This window comes from Nannobrachium achirus (genome assembly GCF_963921795.1).
Source record: "Nannobrachium achirus genome assembly, chromosome: 6".
Classification (NCBI taxonomy): Eukaryota; Metazoa; Chordata; class Actinopteri; order Myctophiformes; family Myctophidae; genus Nannobrachium; species Nannobrachium achirus.
This window is the reverse complement of record NC_137815.1, coordinates 6706499-6724783: the sequence shown is the minus strand read 5'-3', so window position 1 is coordinate 6724783 and position 18285 is coordinate 6706499. Positions and strand designations below refer to the sequence as shown.

The window sequence follows — 18285 nt, the reverse complement described above, 5'->3', positions numbered from 1 at the left end:
AAGATTCTACCTTATGTTGTCATATGCAAATTAGGTTTGTATCTCTCTAGGTCGTCCTCAGACGAGCCTTCCATCGTCGCTTCCAGTCATCCCGGTTCTCCATACATCTGGCCAGCTCGTTGGTGCTTTGTGCTCCTACATCTTTCTTGAGTACATCCACGCATGTTATTGTGGGACGTCCTCGTGACCGGTGCCCATGTGTTGGTTCCTACAGCACCAATTTGCTGGCAGGAAGCTCCTGATGTCTTTGGCAGTGTCCTGCTAGTCTCATGGTTCTGCATGAATAGCAACAGGGAGGTGAGACACATTCATATAGCATCTTTTGAGGACTGGAGTTTGAATCTGAATCAAAGTTTTGATTTTCAGTTTTAAACACAATTATAACGATCTTATTCTGATCATAAGACCCAATTACTGTATGTCAAGTCTCCAGGATTTCTTCAGAATATGTACGACACTGATTTATGACAACATTATGAATCCAATAGTACGAGTGGTTCTCAAACATTTTATTTTCAAGTACCGCCATAACGTTGAGAGTTACAGACCTGCTATGGTCATTCAGGGCTAGCTCTTTTTAAATGTAAAATGTTGCCAATAGTCCATCACAAGCCAACATGGCTATGACCCCTGACTAGCCAATCTTTTGGGGACACCCAAACAATAATTTGGTGACCCACCTCTCAAGTACTGGGGTGGAGTACTTTGTCCAGCGCTGCTAATAATAACGTTTATTATATGAATGTCTATGAATGTTCTTCACAATGGAGACACACTGAAAGGACTGCACCAGTAAACAGTAATGGATATAGTTAATGTACTTTTATTATTGATAACCATAGAGTACAAGCCAGAGTGGGTTGAATCAGATAATCCACTGATCAGGGACAGACTGTATGAAGCGCACACACAGACGCTAAAGAGTCAGAACATGACAAGTCGTTCCATTGATACAGTGCACCATCGTTTGTATTCACACAGTTTTCACTTCTACCACCATTTGGCTCTCCCTGATTCCACCAGGTGTAGATGACTTTGGACCCATCAGACCACATCCATCTGCCCTCCAACTGAATGTCAGACAGTCCAATCCAGGTCCTTCTCCGCTGTGGGTCAGTGTTCTTGATGAGGTCTCGGACAAAGTCTTGCTCCCCCGGGCTGTGGATGGAGACCAGGTTGGCGTCTTGGGACACACAGTTCAGCTCTGCTTCGGCCCAGGACAAAGTTGCAGAGACGTACTTGTAGCAGCGACCGTTGAAGCGCTCCCAGAACTGTGGACAGGATTCACTTGTGGCAGCGTGTATGATGCCTACACACACACACACACACACACACACACACACACACACACACACGCACACACACGCACAGACACAGATGCACACGCACACGCACACAGACGCACACGCACACGCACACGCACACACACACACACACACACACACACAAAGATATGAATTGGAACTGAAACTGGTTCTTCGGAGTGATGCCAATTGAGGGTAGGCAGAAATGGCTCTGTAACGGCGGTGAAACGACTCCTCCACAGCGGAAGTGCCAGGCAAATGGACCAAATATATTTAGGCGAATACTTGTTGTGGACCCGTCCCTGTTGCTCCAAGTGAGTTGCTCTGTGGAAACAACTTGATGAAATTACATGACTGTCTGAGAGATGGTATGTTTGTTGTGGTTAAAATATGTACATGCAATCCCTTTCAAATTGTTTTCTGATGATTAGATATTAAAGCAACTGTCTCAGTGTATTTTATTTCTTAAGTAACATGAGCTCATTCATTCTAGTGGCATTGGCGACGGATGACAGAACCACTTGCATCTCTAGCCTAGTTTTAGAAAGAACACGTTTCGAAAACATGATAATACCTCCAATCTGTGGCTTCAGCTCTTCCCCAGCTTTCTCATGGTAAGTCCGCATCATGTCCATGAACAGCGCATCAAGGTTTGCTGAAATCAGCAAAACATTAACATCAAGTCAATCATAACTTCTGATACTCAACCTCTCCTATCCACGCTGTTGGAAAGGAACAGTACAGTACTTAAGTACATTTAACTTAAGTACTGTACTTTATTACAATTTAGGTATTAGTGACTAAAAAATTTAAAAGTACTGTACTTTATTACAATTTACGGCTCCACGGAGCTCTATTACAAGTAAAATTCCGGAATAATTGCTGACCCCTCATGTTCTGCATTCAGAATACGAACTGCTACCCTCTGGTAGACGTTATTGCGACCGTAGGTCGCATTTACTATCAAACCCTGCACAAAGTGTAAGTAACTCCGTCCGTCCGTCCGTCCGTCCCTCCGTCTGTCTGTCAGTCTGTCTGTCACACCTCACACGTCACACTTTTTCCCTGCTTATATCTCCGCAACCGTTGCCCCGATCCATGCCAAATTTTGCACACACGTTCCTTGGCTGCCAAACTACAACCCCCGGAGCTCCAGGGACCCCCAGGTCCCTGGGGGACCCCCAGATGTAAAAAATGACCAAATGCGCAAACATGACCAAATGACCACCCCAACGGGGCTGCTCACGGGGAATTCCCGGGGACCACCGACTCCTGGTGCTCCAGAACGGATGCAAAAGTGGTGGCGCCCCCAGTGGAGGACCCCCTACACTGCAGCTCACATAAAATGCCGTAACTCCGGCTAGGAGCGAGCGGGACAGCCGGGGCCGGTACCTATTCATCCGCCTTGCCGGCGCGGAGACCCCACCCCTCATTTCTCACATGGCCCTCTTCTAGCGCCACCATGAGGCCGATTCTTGCAAAACACATTTTTGGACACTGCTCCTACAATTTTCGCCCTAAAATCACGCAAATCGGTACACAGTATGTCTACACTCATCCCATCAACATGAATCTGTCCCATATAGCGCCACCTCCAGGCCGATTTTTAAAAACACATTCTACCACTTTTTCGAGTCACGTGTTCAAATACTGGATTCTGATTGGCTAAATTCCGGAGGTTATGAGAGAACTACTGCCGCAAAGTTGTGTGAGGACTTGTCCGAGATCAATGAGCCTCAGTGTACATCCGGGGACTTCAGGAGGTAGTCGGAACACCTTTCCCCCAACCAACAAATGACCGTGGCAACGGTCCTATGTTCATTAACGTGCATGCTATAGTCGCCGATTTATTTGGATCCAATGCAATCCGCCAACTTTAAAGCCCCTTTTCTCTGAACCTATGCCTTTCTGGAAGCGAACAGCCTCTATTTACGGCCGGAACGGTACTTCTAACTGACGCATGGATTAGTATGGAGTTGGCGCCATCTGTTGGTGAGTAGAAGATGTTGTTGGTGGAACTATCTGCTGTCTCGCGGAAGTTTTATAGGCAATAATGATTGTAACTTAAGATCCTTGCAAGTTACAACTATGTGTTTTCTTTCATGTATAAGGGAAAAAGTGGTAGAAAAGCTATTTACCACTCGGGGTCGGACATTATGCTCTGATAATGTCCTGTGTTAGGGTGTTATCGGACTCGGCTTCGCCTCGTCCGATAACACCCTAACACAGGACATTATCAGAGCATAATGTCCTCTCACTCGGGGTAAATTGCTTACTTTTTGGACACTGCTACTACAGATTTTGCCCTAAAATCACGAAAATCACTACACAGTATGTCTACACTCATGTCATCAACATGGATCAGGAAGATTTTGGCAAAACACATTTTTGCCCTATTTGTGGAGATAAGTGACCTACGGTCGCTTATCTCCCGATTAGGGAGCCTTACTGGTATAGTCCCAGTTAAAAACAAGACAAGACATTTGAACAGATACAAATACTCATTCATTCCCATATCCGTTAATCTGCTAAACTCAGGCCGTTAGTAGGGGTGACTAGTGTAATGTAATGTAATGTAATTGCGACCGTAGGTCGCACTTACTATCAAAACCTGCACAAACTGTCAGTCAGTCAGTCTGTCTGTCTGTCTGTCTGTCCGTCTGTCTGTCACACCTCACACGTCACACTATTGCCCTGCCACCGGCTTCGACTGCTCTCTTCGCATTCAATCCGACTTTTTCACCATTTCTCAGACGTTTGAATGCAGAGAATATGCACTGGGTATCCACGGAGGAGTATCCTCCGTGGATACTTTGAAGTACGCATGCGCCGATATCTCTCGCCTTGAATATTAGTCCCCTCAGGGGAATCGAACCCAAACCGTGGGTTTGTTGCATCCGTGCTCTACTGACTGAGCTAATGAACGGATGAAGTGACTCCTTTTTTGTGCATTTATAGCTATGACGTGGATAGTGGGGTAGATGTTGATAGTGAGGGACTGAATATTTACTATTCTGTCCATAACGGCACATAACTCGGTAACGCGGCTGAGTGGGATTGGGCGCCGTTCCCACCGTTCGTCGCGGCAACTCGGCTCGCTAGCGCTCGCCTCGGTGGCGACTCACGGGGGTCATCGGCGCCCAATACCGCGCCGCTCCGTCGGGGTCAGTGGCGTGGAGCGTTACACTGGGGAACAGAGCACACTTGGCATCTGGTTCGAGGCTGGGAGTCACCTCAGGTTTTATTTTTGCGCTCCTCTGAGGTTGACCACTAGATGTCGACATTTTACTACTAATATCTCTGCATTGGTGAGTTATTGGATACTGAATATCCAAGTATCCTGGATACTTTCTGCATTGAAGAGTCTGAAAGCACGTGAATATTTCGCATTAAGTGCGTTGATATCATTAGAAGCAGGTGGCCCTGCTCATATCTCCGCAACCGTTGCCCCGATCCATGCCAAATTTTGCACACACGCTCCTTGGCTGCCAAACTACAACCTCCAAGGACCCCCGGAGCTCCAGGGACCCCCAGGTCCCTGGGGGACCCCCAGATGTAAAAAATGACCAAATGTGCAAAAATGACCAAATGACCACCCCAACGGGGCTGCTCACGGGGAATTCCCGGGGACCACCGACTCCTGGTGCTCCACAACGGATGCAAAAGTGGTGGCGCCCCCAGTGGAGGACCCCCTCCACTGCAGCTCACATAAAATGCCGTAACTCGGGCTAGGAGGGTCCGGGAGAGCCGGGGCCGGTACCTATTCGTCCGCCATGGCAACGCGGACACCCCACCCCTCATTTCTCACATGGCCCTCTTCTAGCGCCACCATGAGGCCGATTTTTAAAACACATTTTTGGACACTGCTCCTACAGTTTTTGCCCTAAAATCACGCAAATCGCTACACAGTATGTCTACACTCATCCCATCACCATGAATCTGTCCCATATAGCGCCACCTTCAGGCCGATTTTTAAAAACACATTTTTGGACACTGCTCCTACAGATTTTGCCCTAAAATCACGAAAATCACTACACAGCACGACCTACGGTCGCTTATCTCCCGATTAGGGAGTCTTACTGGTGTATGCACTTGACCTGTATGTCAGCACTGTGTGTTGCTATTCGTTGTAATCTACTTTCTGTCTGTCTTGTCCTGTTGTATGTTATGTAGCAGCCTGCATGTCCAAGACAAATTTCCTTCGGGACCAAATAAATTAATCTTGAATCTTGAATACTTGAGTAAAAGTACAAAAGTATTGGCATAAAAAATTACATAAACTACCAACAATAAAACATTCTCATTAGGCAGTCTAATGAGATCAAATATAAAAGATCAAAACACTTCCTGTTCACTGAGCTTCCCTCAAAACATTTTTTGCAACATTTAAAAAAAGAAATTTAAGGTGCCATGAAATCAGTCTGAGTGCTTACAGGAGACGCGGCTGCAGAGTGTCAACCTCCTACAGATAGTGGCAGGAGGAAGTTTCTGTTTCAGTTGTTCAATGAGGTCTGGCGCGTACCGGTTAACCAACCATTGACACACCTTGCTCACAGGCCAGGGTAAAGAGTTGCACGCCATTCCTAGTGCGGACTCTATCGGGTGCTGCGACAATGTTAGAGATCAAAACAATCCAACAGTTAGAACAGTGTCAATACCGGAATATATTTTGGTATATGATAGCCCCATATAGAACCTCACCCTCCGCTGGCGATCTGTTGTTAGCTCCGTGGTAAGGTCCTCACCATCCGCCCGCTATCGAGGAACGGCTCCACGGAGCTAACAACAGATCGCCAGCGGATTGTGACGTTCTGTATGGGGCTATAGGTATATGACAGCTACAAACATCACTTATTTGTGGTGCTGGGTCAGAAATGATCATGAAGAGAAAGATAACATAAGTTACTGAAACACAACATACCCCTTGTTCCAAGAAGCCGTAGATGACCTTGAGGACTGTCTGACAGGTTCCACAGACTGCGGGCCATTTCAGTCTAATACTGAGATCTAAATAAATTACAATAGTAATTTAATTTTACAATAATTGTATTATATTGAAACCATTTCAGTTTACAGTTTGAAGTCAAAATTGGTTTGTATAGGAGGGGGGTGCGTCTGATAAAATCAGATATCTAAACACTGAATAAAGCAACTTAAAAACGGTGGTGTTCGCAAAAGCCTGAGTAGGGTTAGGGTTAGGGCCTGAGTAGACAATACAATTACCCAAGAAGGGATATTTCACCCCAAAGGGACTTTTTTTTTCCTCAACCAATGGAGACTTGAAAATGAGATTGTGTGTAGAATGGTTCATTCAAATACAAATACTATATGAATGCATTGATTGTAAATAATGAGTTTATGAATTGTGAGTGAATTGTATCCACTAATGAGACACAGCTGACTGTTTACTATAGCTTAGCTCTACATTATGTCACTTCATTTTGATATAATATACTAGTTTGAAATGCTGAGGAAGGCCAAAGTGCCCAAACAGGTCCGTTTCTAGACTGCTGCTGCTGCTGTTGTACAAACCTATTAATAAAAGAACAAAATAAACTACACAGGAGAGTGTGGATGATCCTTTCTTTTTATCACTCTTAACTTACCATCTCTTGTGAGGTTTCCCAGGTCTTTGTTGAAGGCGTTCGGTTGTACTTCAGTTTCTCGCTGGTGTGTTGCAAAGTGCGTCACATTAGACATGTGATCTGTGAACACATTAAGACATATCCAGAATGCTTTTAGTTAGGTAAAGTTAGCCAAAAGTTAAACCAATCTGGGAACTAAATCAAAATCAATATCTTTCTTCACAAATGTGTTCATAAAGGTGTCAACTATCACCTCTGAACTTTCTCAATCACAACTCCCTTGGGGAACTTTGTGGGAACCAATCAAAGTTGGGGGTATCGGGATACCTGGGCCTGGGATTAAAGGGGATAACATGAAAAAAATTATGGGGTGTGCAATTAGGGCATTTTTGGGCTGCTGAATCCATTTCAACCATTCGTTTTCAGTTTAAATGACTCCTTGGCCATAAAATAGGCCTAATTGGCTAAGGCTTAGCCAATCATGTCATTCGAGTTCACCTGTGTCCTATTAGTCCCTATACTTTAAACCCTTTTGAGTGTTCCTTGTCAGATTGTATCATGTTATCATGTGTGTCATGATGTGCGCTTACCCACCTGATATTGAATAGTTTTCATGAATTCAAACCCTACTCCAACCATTTTTTTTTTATTGACAATATTATGTCTTGTGGACACAAAAAGGTAGTTTGTTGTGGCCTATTTTATGGCCAAGGAGTCATTTTTACTGATAACTAATGGTTGGAATGGATTCAGCAGCCCCCAAATACCCTAATTACACACCTCATACGCTCATATTGGCCCAAACAGGTCCGTTTCTAGACTGCTGCTGCTGCTGTTGTAAAAACCTATTAATAAAAGAACAAAATAAACTACACAGGAGAGTGTGGATGATCCTTTCTTTTTATCACTCTTAACTTACCATCTCTTGTGAGGTTTCCCAGGTCTTTGTTGAAGGCGTTCGGTTGTACTTCAGTTTCTCGCTGGTGTGTTGCAAAGTGCGTCACATTAGACATGTGATCTGTGAACACATTAAGACATATCCAGAATGCTTTTAGTTAGGTAAAGTTAGCCAAAAGTTAAACCAATCTGGGAACTAAATCAAAATCAATATCTTTCTTCACAAATGTGTTCATAAAGGTGTCAACTATCACCTCTGAACTTTCTCAATCACAACTCCCTTGGGGAACTTTGTGGGAACCAATCAAAGTTGGGGGTATCGGGATACCTGGGCCTGGGATTAAAGGGGATAACATGAAAAAAATTATGGGGTGTGCAATTAGGGCATTTTTGGGCTGCTGAATCCATTTCAACCATTCGTTTTCAGTTTAAATGACTCCTTGGCCATAAAATAGGCCTAATTGGCTAAGGCTTAGCCAATCATGTCATTTCGAGTTCACCTGTGTCCTATTAGTCCCTATGCTTTAAACCCTTTTGAGTGTTCCTTGTCAGATTGTATCATGTTATCATGTGTGTCATGATGTGCGCTTACCCACCTGATATTGAATAGTTTTCATGAATTCAAACCCTACTCCAACCATTTTTTTTTTATTGACAATATTATGTCTTGTGGACACAAAAAGGTAGTTTGTTGTGGCCTATTTTATGGCCAAGGAGTCATTTTTACTGATAACTAATGGTTGGAATGGATTCAGCAGCCCCCAAATACCCTAATTACACACCTCATACGCTCATATTGGCCATTTTTTATTTTCCCCCCTTTAATCCCAGGCCCACGGGATACCCCCAACTTTGATTGGCTCCCACAAAGTTACGCTCATATTGGCCATTTTTTATTTTCCCCCCTTTAATCCCAGGCCCACGGGATACCCCAACTTTGATTGGCTCCCACAAAGTTCCCCAAGGGAGTTGTGATTGAGAAAGTTCAGAGGTGATAGTTGACACCTTTATGAACACATTTGTGAAGAAAAATATTGATTTTGATTTAGTTCCCAGATTGGTTTAACTTTTGGCTAACTTTACCTAACTATTTGGGTTAAAGCCCCACTGGTCGTTCGTAAATAAGCCACGCTGAGTGCACTCTACAAATCACCACCCACTGCACTCCCTAAACTGAGCACACACGCGGTGCACATTTCCGAACGAACAAGGCATCACTTTTCAGCTTTGTGGGGGCCATTTTTAGCCCAAGAATTTTTTTTTTTGTGCAAAACAAATGCTTGCAATGGATTGAGAATCATGACAAACCCATAGTTAGACCCCTCACATCGTACTTAAAGCAGATTTCTTTCTACACTAGTATAGTGTAGTGTTATTTGCTGCCTTTATGAATATGAGTGTAATAGTAACTTGTAAGATGCCTCAGGGAGACATGCGCACCAATTCTTGGCCATTTGGCCAGTGATGTATATGGGACCAGTTACTCATATATGGAGAGTTGGAGACCCATGCATGATAGTCAACAATGTTATGTCATAACATGCCCATAAATGGGCATTAACAAATACTGTATGGGCATTCCCAGATATGCCTTAATATTGATAACATTGGGACAGGGATCTCCATATAAGGGCATACAACGTATGTTAATTAGTAAAGCCAAGCAGGACCTTGACGAGTTAGGGCCTGGGTTTGATGCCTTGGGATCTCCATATATCATCTGGGAATGCCCATACTGTATATGGACATTTTCTTCATTTTAGGAATGCCCATACTGTATAAGGACATTTTATTCATTTTATCCTTTATTAATATATATCCATATACATATATGGACTTAATATTAACGTTTTTCGGGGAAGGTAGGGTGTAAATCAGAGTAAAGCAGGCTTTTGGGACAGTTAGGGCCTGGGATTGATGACATCAGAAATCTCCATATATGGGCATACAAGGGATTTTGTTTCTGGGAATGACCATATGGACTTTTTATTTTATTTTATCCTTTATTATTAATAACTAGTCTAGTCGGCGACCTGGCCAACTCGGAACAATGTAAATAGGGAATGAATGCCCCGCCCTTTAATGCAAACTCCATTATACCTGTTTTCATAGGACCCGTTTTGACCATCTGTCTGCCTGTGTCCATTTATGCCCATATATGGAGATATCTGTATCTGTCTGTCTGTCTGTCGGCGTCCATTTTATGTCCATATATGGAGATCACTGCAGTTATAGTTCTGGGTCCATTTTATGCCCATATATGGAGATATCTGTCTATCTGCGTCCATTTCATGCCCATATATGGAGTATCTGTCTGTGCCTCCAACTGTGTTGCAGACACAGTGCCGGTTCCCCCTTTAATGCAAACCTCATTATACCTGTTGTCATAGGACCCGTTTTGAACATCTATATGGAGATATCTGTATCTGTCTGTCTGCGTCCATTTTATGCCCATATATGGAGATCTTTGACCATCTGTTTGCCTCTGTCCATTTATGTCCATATATGGAGATATCTGTATCTGTCTGTCTGCAATCCATTTTATGCCCATATATGGGGGCATTCATTTTATGCCCATATATGGAGAACGTGCGTGCCGGTGGGACGAACGGTTCTCGAGATACGCGGATTACATACATACATACACACTCACAGAGATTTTTTGTTGACTCATGTGGCGTACGTGATGTCAGAGCCTTTTATGAAGTGATGTCACAATGAGTCAGAGCTTTCGCCGATTTCCTCCGGAACAGCCTGATGTCAACAATCAACCCCGCATAAGGAGATTCCGAACGTTTCGCGCCGGTTCGGGAAAACCGCGCGTCGGGTCGGGTCGAGACCCGGCACTGCACTCCGTGCCGCGACGGGGAACGCGCGTGCCGAATCTGAAGCCAGTGGGACGAACGGTTCTCGAGATACGCGGATTACAGACACACAGACAGACAGACACGCAGAGACTTCTCGCATTTATAGATAGATAATATGTATCCATATACATACAATATATTTTATGGCCATACATGGAAATCCCTATCTGAAGCCACACAGATATGGGCCATGCCTTTGGCCAGTGATATATATCAATGATGACATCAGGGATCTTTAGTCCGGCTGCCAGCTTAGCATTTATGCTAAGTTGGTATCATAGGTATGATATTTAGTATATAGTTTTTTTTATTGGCCTAAAATGTTGTCTATATATACACGTTCATGAAACCACCTGCTGACGGTCTGTCAGCATTGAGCAGTTTCTTTTATAGGGGTAAAAGTTTGGGCCCATCACTTACTATACACTATACTATAAAGGAAAAAAATACCCCCCAAAAATCTGCTTTAAGTATCATGTGAGGGGTCAAACTAGGGGTTTATAATTATTCTGAATCCATTGCGAGCATTGGTTTGGCATGAAAAACATTCTTTGGCCTAAAAACAGACGCACAAAAATATGATTTTGTGATGAGTCATCACTTTTGACAGTTTTGTCAGGGCTGAGGTGGGGTATGGAATGTGGTATATAGTTTTTTTTATTGGCCTAAAATATTGTCTATACATACAGTCATGAATCCACCTGCTGGCCGCCTATCAGCATTGAGCAATTTCTTTTATGGGGGTAAAAGTGTGGGGCCCATTCATTTACTATACACTATACTATAAAAGGAAAGAAATACCCCCAAAAATCTGCTTTAAGTAGAATGTGAGGGCCTGAGGGGTCAAACTAGGGGTTTATAATTATTCTGAATCCATTGCAAGCATTGGTTTGGCATGAAAAACATTCCTTGGCCTAAAAACAGACAAACAAAAATATGGTTTAGTGATGAGTCATCACTTTTCACAATTTCTTGGGGGGCTTTTTAAGCCCAAGGAAGTTTTTTCATGCAAAACAAATACTTGCAATGGATTCAGAATAATTATAAACCCCTAGTTTGACCCCTCACATGCTACTTAAAGCAGATTTTTGGGGGGTATTTTTTTTCCTTTATAGTATAGTGTATAGTAAGTGATGGGCCCAAACTTTTACCTCAGATTGCTCAATGCTGACAGGCCGTCAGCAGGTGGTTTCATGAACGTATATATATAGACAACATTTTAGGCCAATAAAAAAAAACTATATACCAAATATCATACCTATGATACCAACTTAGCATAAATGCTAAGCTGGCAGCCGGACTACTTGGACATTTGTCACGGTCTACTGCGACCTTCTGAAAAAACAACACCCCGCAGGTGTCCAGTGACAGCCGACGCCATTGCTTCCCAGCTCCTAAAAATATTTCGCTTCCCTGAGGCAGACAAATACTTAACACGACTGACGTCGTCTGAGGTGTCATCTCTCTCCAGGGCAGCCAGTGTCGATGCTGACCTTACGGGAGACTTTACAACAGCCAAACTAAGGGCAGCAATGGAAAAAAAACTGAAGCTGGGCAAGTCACCAGGTCGAGACAATATCCATCCACACTCCACAGTTTGTCATACACCAAAGTGAAAGAACATCCCACTGGCTTTGTTCGTTCTTCTCATCATGCTTCCGGAGGTCCAAGATCTCAAAGACCTGGCGCCGTGCCTCCGTCATAGCCTTACCAAAGCCAAACAAACCCCCCGAAGAACCGAAGTCCTATAGGCCCATCTTCCTGCTCTGTGTCCCATAAGATTCTGGAGAGGCTTATACACAGCCGTATCAAGCCAGTGGTGGACCCACAACCCCCCCCCCCCCCCTACCCCCCCCGGAAAAAGACGGCTTTCGCAGAGGCAGGTCAACAGTGGACCAGGTTAAGCTACTCACTCAGGACATCAAGGACAGCTTTCAGGGGACAACGAGCAAGGTGGAGTAGTATTCCTGGACCTGACAGCCCCCTACGACACCGTTTGGCACCGTGGACTACATCTGGCCAAACAGCAGGCCCAATGTTGTTTAACATCTACATTCATGACCTGCCGGATACAACATCTACCAAGTACGGCTATGCAGCGACTTGGCCATCATGCTTTGACGTCCAACATGGAAGGCGATGGAAGATGGCCTCAACCGAGACATGGGCATCCTGGCAAACTACCTCCAGAGGTGGCATCTTCAGCTCAGCATGGGCAAAACATTGTCTGCAGCTTACCACCTCTACAATCGGGAAGCAATAAGAGAACTGGATGTGCATGTTGGCAACCACCGCCTGGAGTTCCTGCAAGTACATCGGCGTATGCTTGGACTGGACACTCTCCTACAAGCCTCCTACATCTGGATGAAGTGAAGACCAAAACAACAGTAAGGGTCTCATTCATCCGACGCCTAGCAGGTTCAACTTGGGGAGCTTCCCCCCAGACACTACGCATATCTATGCAAGCCCTGGTCATGCCCGCAGCAGAATACTGTGCCTCTCTCTGGAGCAGAAGTCCCCACGTCAACAAGGTTGACACTGTCATCAACAGCGCCTTCCTGACAGTAACTGGTTGTCTAAAATCCACCCCTGTGTCCTATCTGCCAGTCCTGGCTGGAATCGCCCCAGCCAGTCTCCGACGGGATGCAGCTACCCTCGCCCTGGCTAGAAAAGCCCAGAACGACTGGCACATCCTGCACAAAGCCACAACAACACCGGCACCACCAGGCAGGCTCAAGTCTCGCCATCCCTACAAGAAGGCAGCACAAGAGATGATGCAGTCTATTCCTGAGGACTTGTCCAGAGACGCTTGGCTGGCAGCATCTTGGAAACGATCATGGGAGACGGCAGGGCCCTCCCATATCCAGCGATACATCCAGGAGGTGGTGTAAAAGGAGAAGATATGCCACGCCATCTATGGACCTCGTTGAACCGCCTGCGCACTGGAGTTGGGTGCTTCAAGTCTTCTATGAAGAAGTGGGGCCTAACGGACGGTGAGGCATGCGAGTGTGGCGAGCCTAAACATACTGCCGAGCACATTATCACCGGCTGCCCCCTATACAGCCCACCCTCAGAAGCTGGTCTTTTCGACTTAGGACCAGAGACGAGAGCGTGGCTGCAGGACGAGTTGGCCATCTGATGATATACGAAAGAAGAAGAAGCTTCAATATTATAAACAGTTAACATTAAAACACCAAGTATTTACTAGGGCTGTCTCCTAAAAATCGACGAATCGACGCGTCGTTTTAAGCCCCGGGAATCGACGCCAATTGTTTGAGTCGAGGAGTCGAAATTATATATTTTTTTATATCACCAGTTAGCCTACAACTGCGGTGCGCAGGACAGGTGTCATGTACTTCCAAATGAGAGAAGTAGCAATTGGCGAACAGTAATTTATTGTCTTGCACCAGTGCAGGGGTGAAAGTGAGACGGAACGTCCGGAACCGCCGCTCCATTAAAACATTCGGAGCCGGGACGGTGTTCCGTTAAGAGGAGGAGAAGCAAGCTGTCAACATCCCATATTAAATAACCTGCCACACAATCTACTAAAGTCAGATTAACATACACAAGTGTAGGCCACTAGTTACATTTTTCTAACTAGAAGTAGTGCTCTTCCGAGCACAGGTCTCCAGCAGGCCACGCGTCCTGGTGGTGCTATAATAGGCAAATGTAAAAAGGGTGGCATGTGTTCTTCACCAATCTTAGACCTTTCATGGCGCCAGCATGAGGCTGATTTGAACATTTTGCAGTGTAATTTCTTCCTTGGCCTTTTGCGAATGTGCGTGCACAATTTCATTACAATTGCACGCTGTGTTTGATTTGAGGCATTTTGTTCGAAACTGATCAATCCTGCGAAGTTTGGAGGCCAATCTTAGCCAATCAGGATGGAATATTTAATATGGGACAGATCCGTCTTGATCATATGACTGTAGAGATACTGTGTACTGATTTGTGTTAGTTGTGGGTAAAATCTGAAGGAGTAAGTCGGCCTCCTGGTGGCGCTATAAAAGGCTGATGTGAAAAATGCAAGGAAAGGGTTTTTCCTTGGCCTATAGGGAGTGCGCGTACAAAGTTTAGAAACTGATCGGTGGAGTTATAGGTAAAACCACAAATTGGCCTGTTATAGCGCCACCATGAGGCTGATTTCAAAAATTTTAAGTGGCATTTCTTCCTCGGCCTACTGGGAACGTGTGTGCGCGATTTCATGTTAATTGCACTCTGCGTTTGAGATTTGAGGCATTTTTTCCAAAACGGACCAATCGTACAAACTTTGAAAGCCAATCTCAGCCAATCAGGATGTAATATGGACAATCAGACAGATCCATGTCGATCACATGACTGTAGAGATACTGTCTTCCGATATGCGTGAATTCTGAATTGTTCTAGTGTTTTTGTAATCCATGCTGTTTGTGTTTCGCTGTGTTTGCGTCCATGACATGTCCACAATGCTAGCTCTAGCTGGGACGTGCATGAGCTGTGCCTCCCCCTCTGAATGATCATTTTTTTCTGAGTCTGTTCTCGACACTGACTCATTACTTAGTCAGCGCTCTGTGTCCCGTGACTGCGGACAGGATCCCATCGTTCATTTAAAAGAGCCGCTCAAGAGAGCCGAATCGTTCGCGAATGTCTCATCTCTACAGCACGCTGATTGCCGAGACGGGCAGAGTTGAACAGCGGAGACGTTTTATTTGTTTTAACAGCGTTATCGGTGTACCGCGATCACCGCGATCACCGAAAACACAATGTATTCAATTCATCTTAATGTATTATTGTATTATGTTGATGTGGCTTAAAGCACATTTGTTTGTATTTATTTATTTTTACACAAAGTATAAAACGATTTGTCGATGCGTCGGAATGAACCCCTCGACTCGATTCGACTTCAAAAATCCTGAGTCGAAGACAGCCCTAGTATTTACCTAAACCTAGTCCAGGGTTCTCAGACTTTTCATTAGGTTTAATTAATGCGCAAAACGTGGATCAGTTATAAAACTGACCATATAGTGTTGATGGGAGCCCAACTTGATTTGGCCATTGTAGCGACCCCGAAGGTCGCCGACACAGGCGCCCTAGCTAAATCATTAGAGCATGCCCTGGGCTACATCTGTGAAAAATTTGGCACTTTTAGACTTCACAAAATTACCATTTTTTTGGGCCCTAAGACCCCAGACCATTAGAGGGGAGCGCTCAGGAAAACCATATATAGGCCTATACAGCATAAATAGATACCAGGAACCATGTGGCAGGGGAATGTCAAAGGGGCGTACCATGGGGTCCTCAGCTAAACGATTTATATAGTTAGGATCCAAATGGACCCTTACCGCTCTGCAAGTCTGTAACATTACTGTTACCCAGCAGGCCCAGCAAGCATAGGCGTTGAGCAACCATCAGCATGTCAGGCAGAGGTAGTCTCTGTGTCACTGGATCTTGGGTTGGGGTCTTCTGTGAAGTAAGTGTGTGTGTGTGTGTGTGTGTGTGTGTGTGTGTGTGTGTGTGTGTGTGTGTGTGTGTGTGTGTGTGTGTGTGTGTGTGTATTTTTGTACATTTTGGGACTAAAAACATGTTAGCACAGTCACATTCAGGGGACCTCCTACTTAGTAGGTCCCCATAAGGTTTGGGGTTAGGTTTAGGGATAGAGGTTAGGGTAAGGCCACAGAAAATGAATGGAAGTCTATGTAATGTCCCCAAAAGGGATGAATACAAAACTGTGTGTGTGTGTGTGTGTGTGTGTGTGTGTGTGTGCGTGCGTGCGTGCGTGCGTGCGTGCATGCGTGCGTGTGTTTGTGTTGCAGCTATCGCGGTCTGTAGCTTAGCTACTGTAGGCCTATATGTCATATACTGCACTCACTGTATACACACAGTTGTGCATTCATTCCCTTAATTGGTCAGATCTACGACAAATAATAACAATCATAATAAAAGAATAGAACAAGTTTCCAAAACATGAAGATATAATACCTCCAATCTGTGGCGTCAGCTCTTCCACAGCTTTCTCATGGTACGTCCGCAATATGTCCAAGAACAGCGCATCAAGGTTGGCTGAAATCAGCACATTAACATCAAGTCAATCATAACTACTTATTGTGTAATTACTGCATGTTTTTGTGAGGGTACCTATACCCTACGAGACACAGGGAGAGCAGCCTTTCACAAACCCCACCTAGGGTGTGGGCGCTGATGACTCGAAGGAGGGAGCACATCCCCAGCGCCCCCAGCATCCCCCGGAATCGAACCCAGGTCCATCTAGCTGTGAGGCGACAGCGCTAAGCACTGCACTACCGTGCCCCCCTAATCATAACTACTTTTGATGCTCCAGTTCATAGTTTAGGCATTTAGACATTTGTAATAAAATGTAAAAAAAAAAAAAAAAAAAAAACTGGAAAGGCATCATTTTCAAGATGGCGTCCACGATGGCTGCCGGGAGCTAAAGATGCCTATTTAATGTCTAAAAATGTATAAAAAATATGCACTAGCTTTTACATTTTGACATGGTGTTAGGTATGGGTATAAGGTTTTCAAAAACTATCGCAAACAAGTTGGGCTCACCCCCTAGTGGTCTACAATATAATGACCTATCTAATATCTGATTCATTGCAAACAGACCACTTTCCGGTAGTTATTTTTTTCTAAACTTTTAGTATGTTGTTTATCATACCCAATAGTAACAGAATCCATTGTGTGATTTGGACACAGCAGCGCATCAACCCGATATTTCATTATAATCCAAAATAGTGGCATTTGACATCCTATTGAAAGTGACAATCAAGTATCTGTATCACCAAACAAAAAGATTAATAGCCTTCTTCGAAATTCAGAGTAAATACAAAGTGCATTTGTATGGACATTCAACAATCATAGGCCTATGAACAATCCCCATTGCACATATCTTCCCCCCAATCCCAACACATTCTAAAATATAAACCAACTTTAAATGAGAATCAAACTTAATCCTATAGACGCCTATTTTTGTTGTTCTTTTTTTTAAGATTCGATTAAATCAATGCAATCTGAGACTGTCTCAGAATGGATGGATTCTGTAATCTGTTTGTTGCAAAGTCACAGGTAACAACTAATTTGGCAGTTCAGAAGCTACGCTCGCGCCCGCAGGAAGGCAAGAATGGTAGAATCATGCTTAGGGCCCCTGTGGGCTCAAAAACTGCTCTGCTTGGCGAGGTTGGTTACACTGTCGCCTCACAGCTAGAAGGTCCTGGGTTTGATTCCCACCAGGGGGTGCTGTGGGCGTGTTACCTCCTCTGTCATCAGCACCCACACCCTAGGTGGGGTTTGGCGATAGGGCCTTTCTGTGTGGAGTTTGCATGTTCTCCCCATGTCTCCTAGGGTTGATACCCTCACAAAAACATGCAGTAATCCTGGTCTCTATAATGCCTCCCCCTGGCCAGCCGGGGCACCTGATGGAGGGGAAAGGAACTGGTTGCAATAACGTGTTCCTTCCACACGCTACGTCCATACCGGGGAAACTCCCCCCTGTCAGGTGAAAAGAAGCAACTTGGACTACTCATGCATAGAAGGAAGCACGAGTAGTCCGTTGTCTCTCCAGGCGCGGCAGAGCAGAGGGAGAGCAGAGCCCAGGATTACAGCTTTGGCTATTGCCACTGGGTGAAAACATGGGTT

At 44.7% G+C, this 18285-nt stretch overlaps 1 protein-coding gene across 8 annotated transcripts in view; it reads right to left on the bottom strand.

The window, feature by feature from the left end:
* Nucleotides 1–807: 807 nt before the first annotated feature.
* Nucleotides 808–18285, bottom strand: part of LOC308286723 (complement C3-like) — a 94027-nt gene continuing 76549 nt past the window's right edge. For 6 of the 8 annotated variants that reach the window (XM_080727827.1, XM_080727832.1, XM_080727828.1 and 3 more), the window contains 7 exons: nt 16612–16692; nt 7809–7907; nt 6911–7009; nt 6226–6311; nt 5738–5909; nt 1879–1959; nt 808–1309 (listed from right to left, as the gene is read on the bottom strand). In XM_080727827.1, the coding sequence (XP_080583953.1) occupies nt 882–1309; nt 1879–1959; nt 5738–5909; nt 6226–6311; nt 6911–7009; nt 7809–7907; nt 16612–16692 (1046 nt within the window). In that variant the 3' untranslated portion in view covers nt 808–881. Of the gene's footprint in view, nt 1310–1878; nt 1960–5737; nt 5910–6225; nt 6312–6910; nt 7010–7142; nt 7223–7669; nt 7735–7808; nt 7908–16611; nt 16693–18285 lie in introns of those variants that run through there. The other 2 variants (XM_080727833.1, XM_080727834.1) reach the window with 2 other exon arrangements.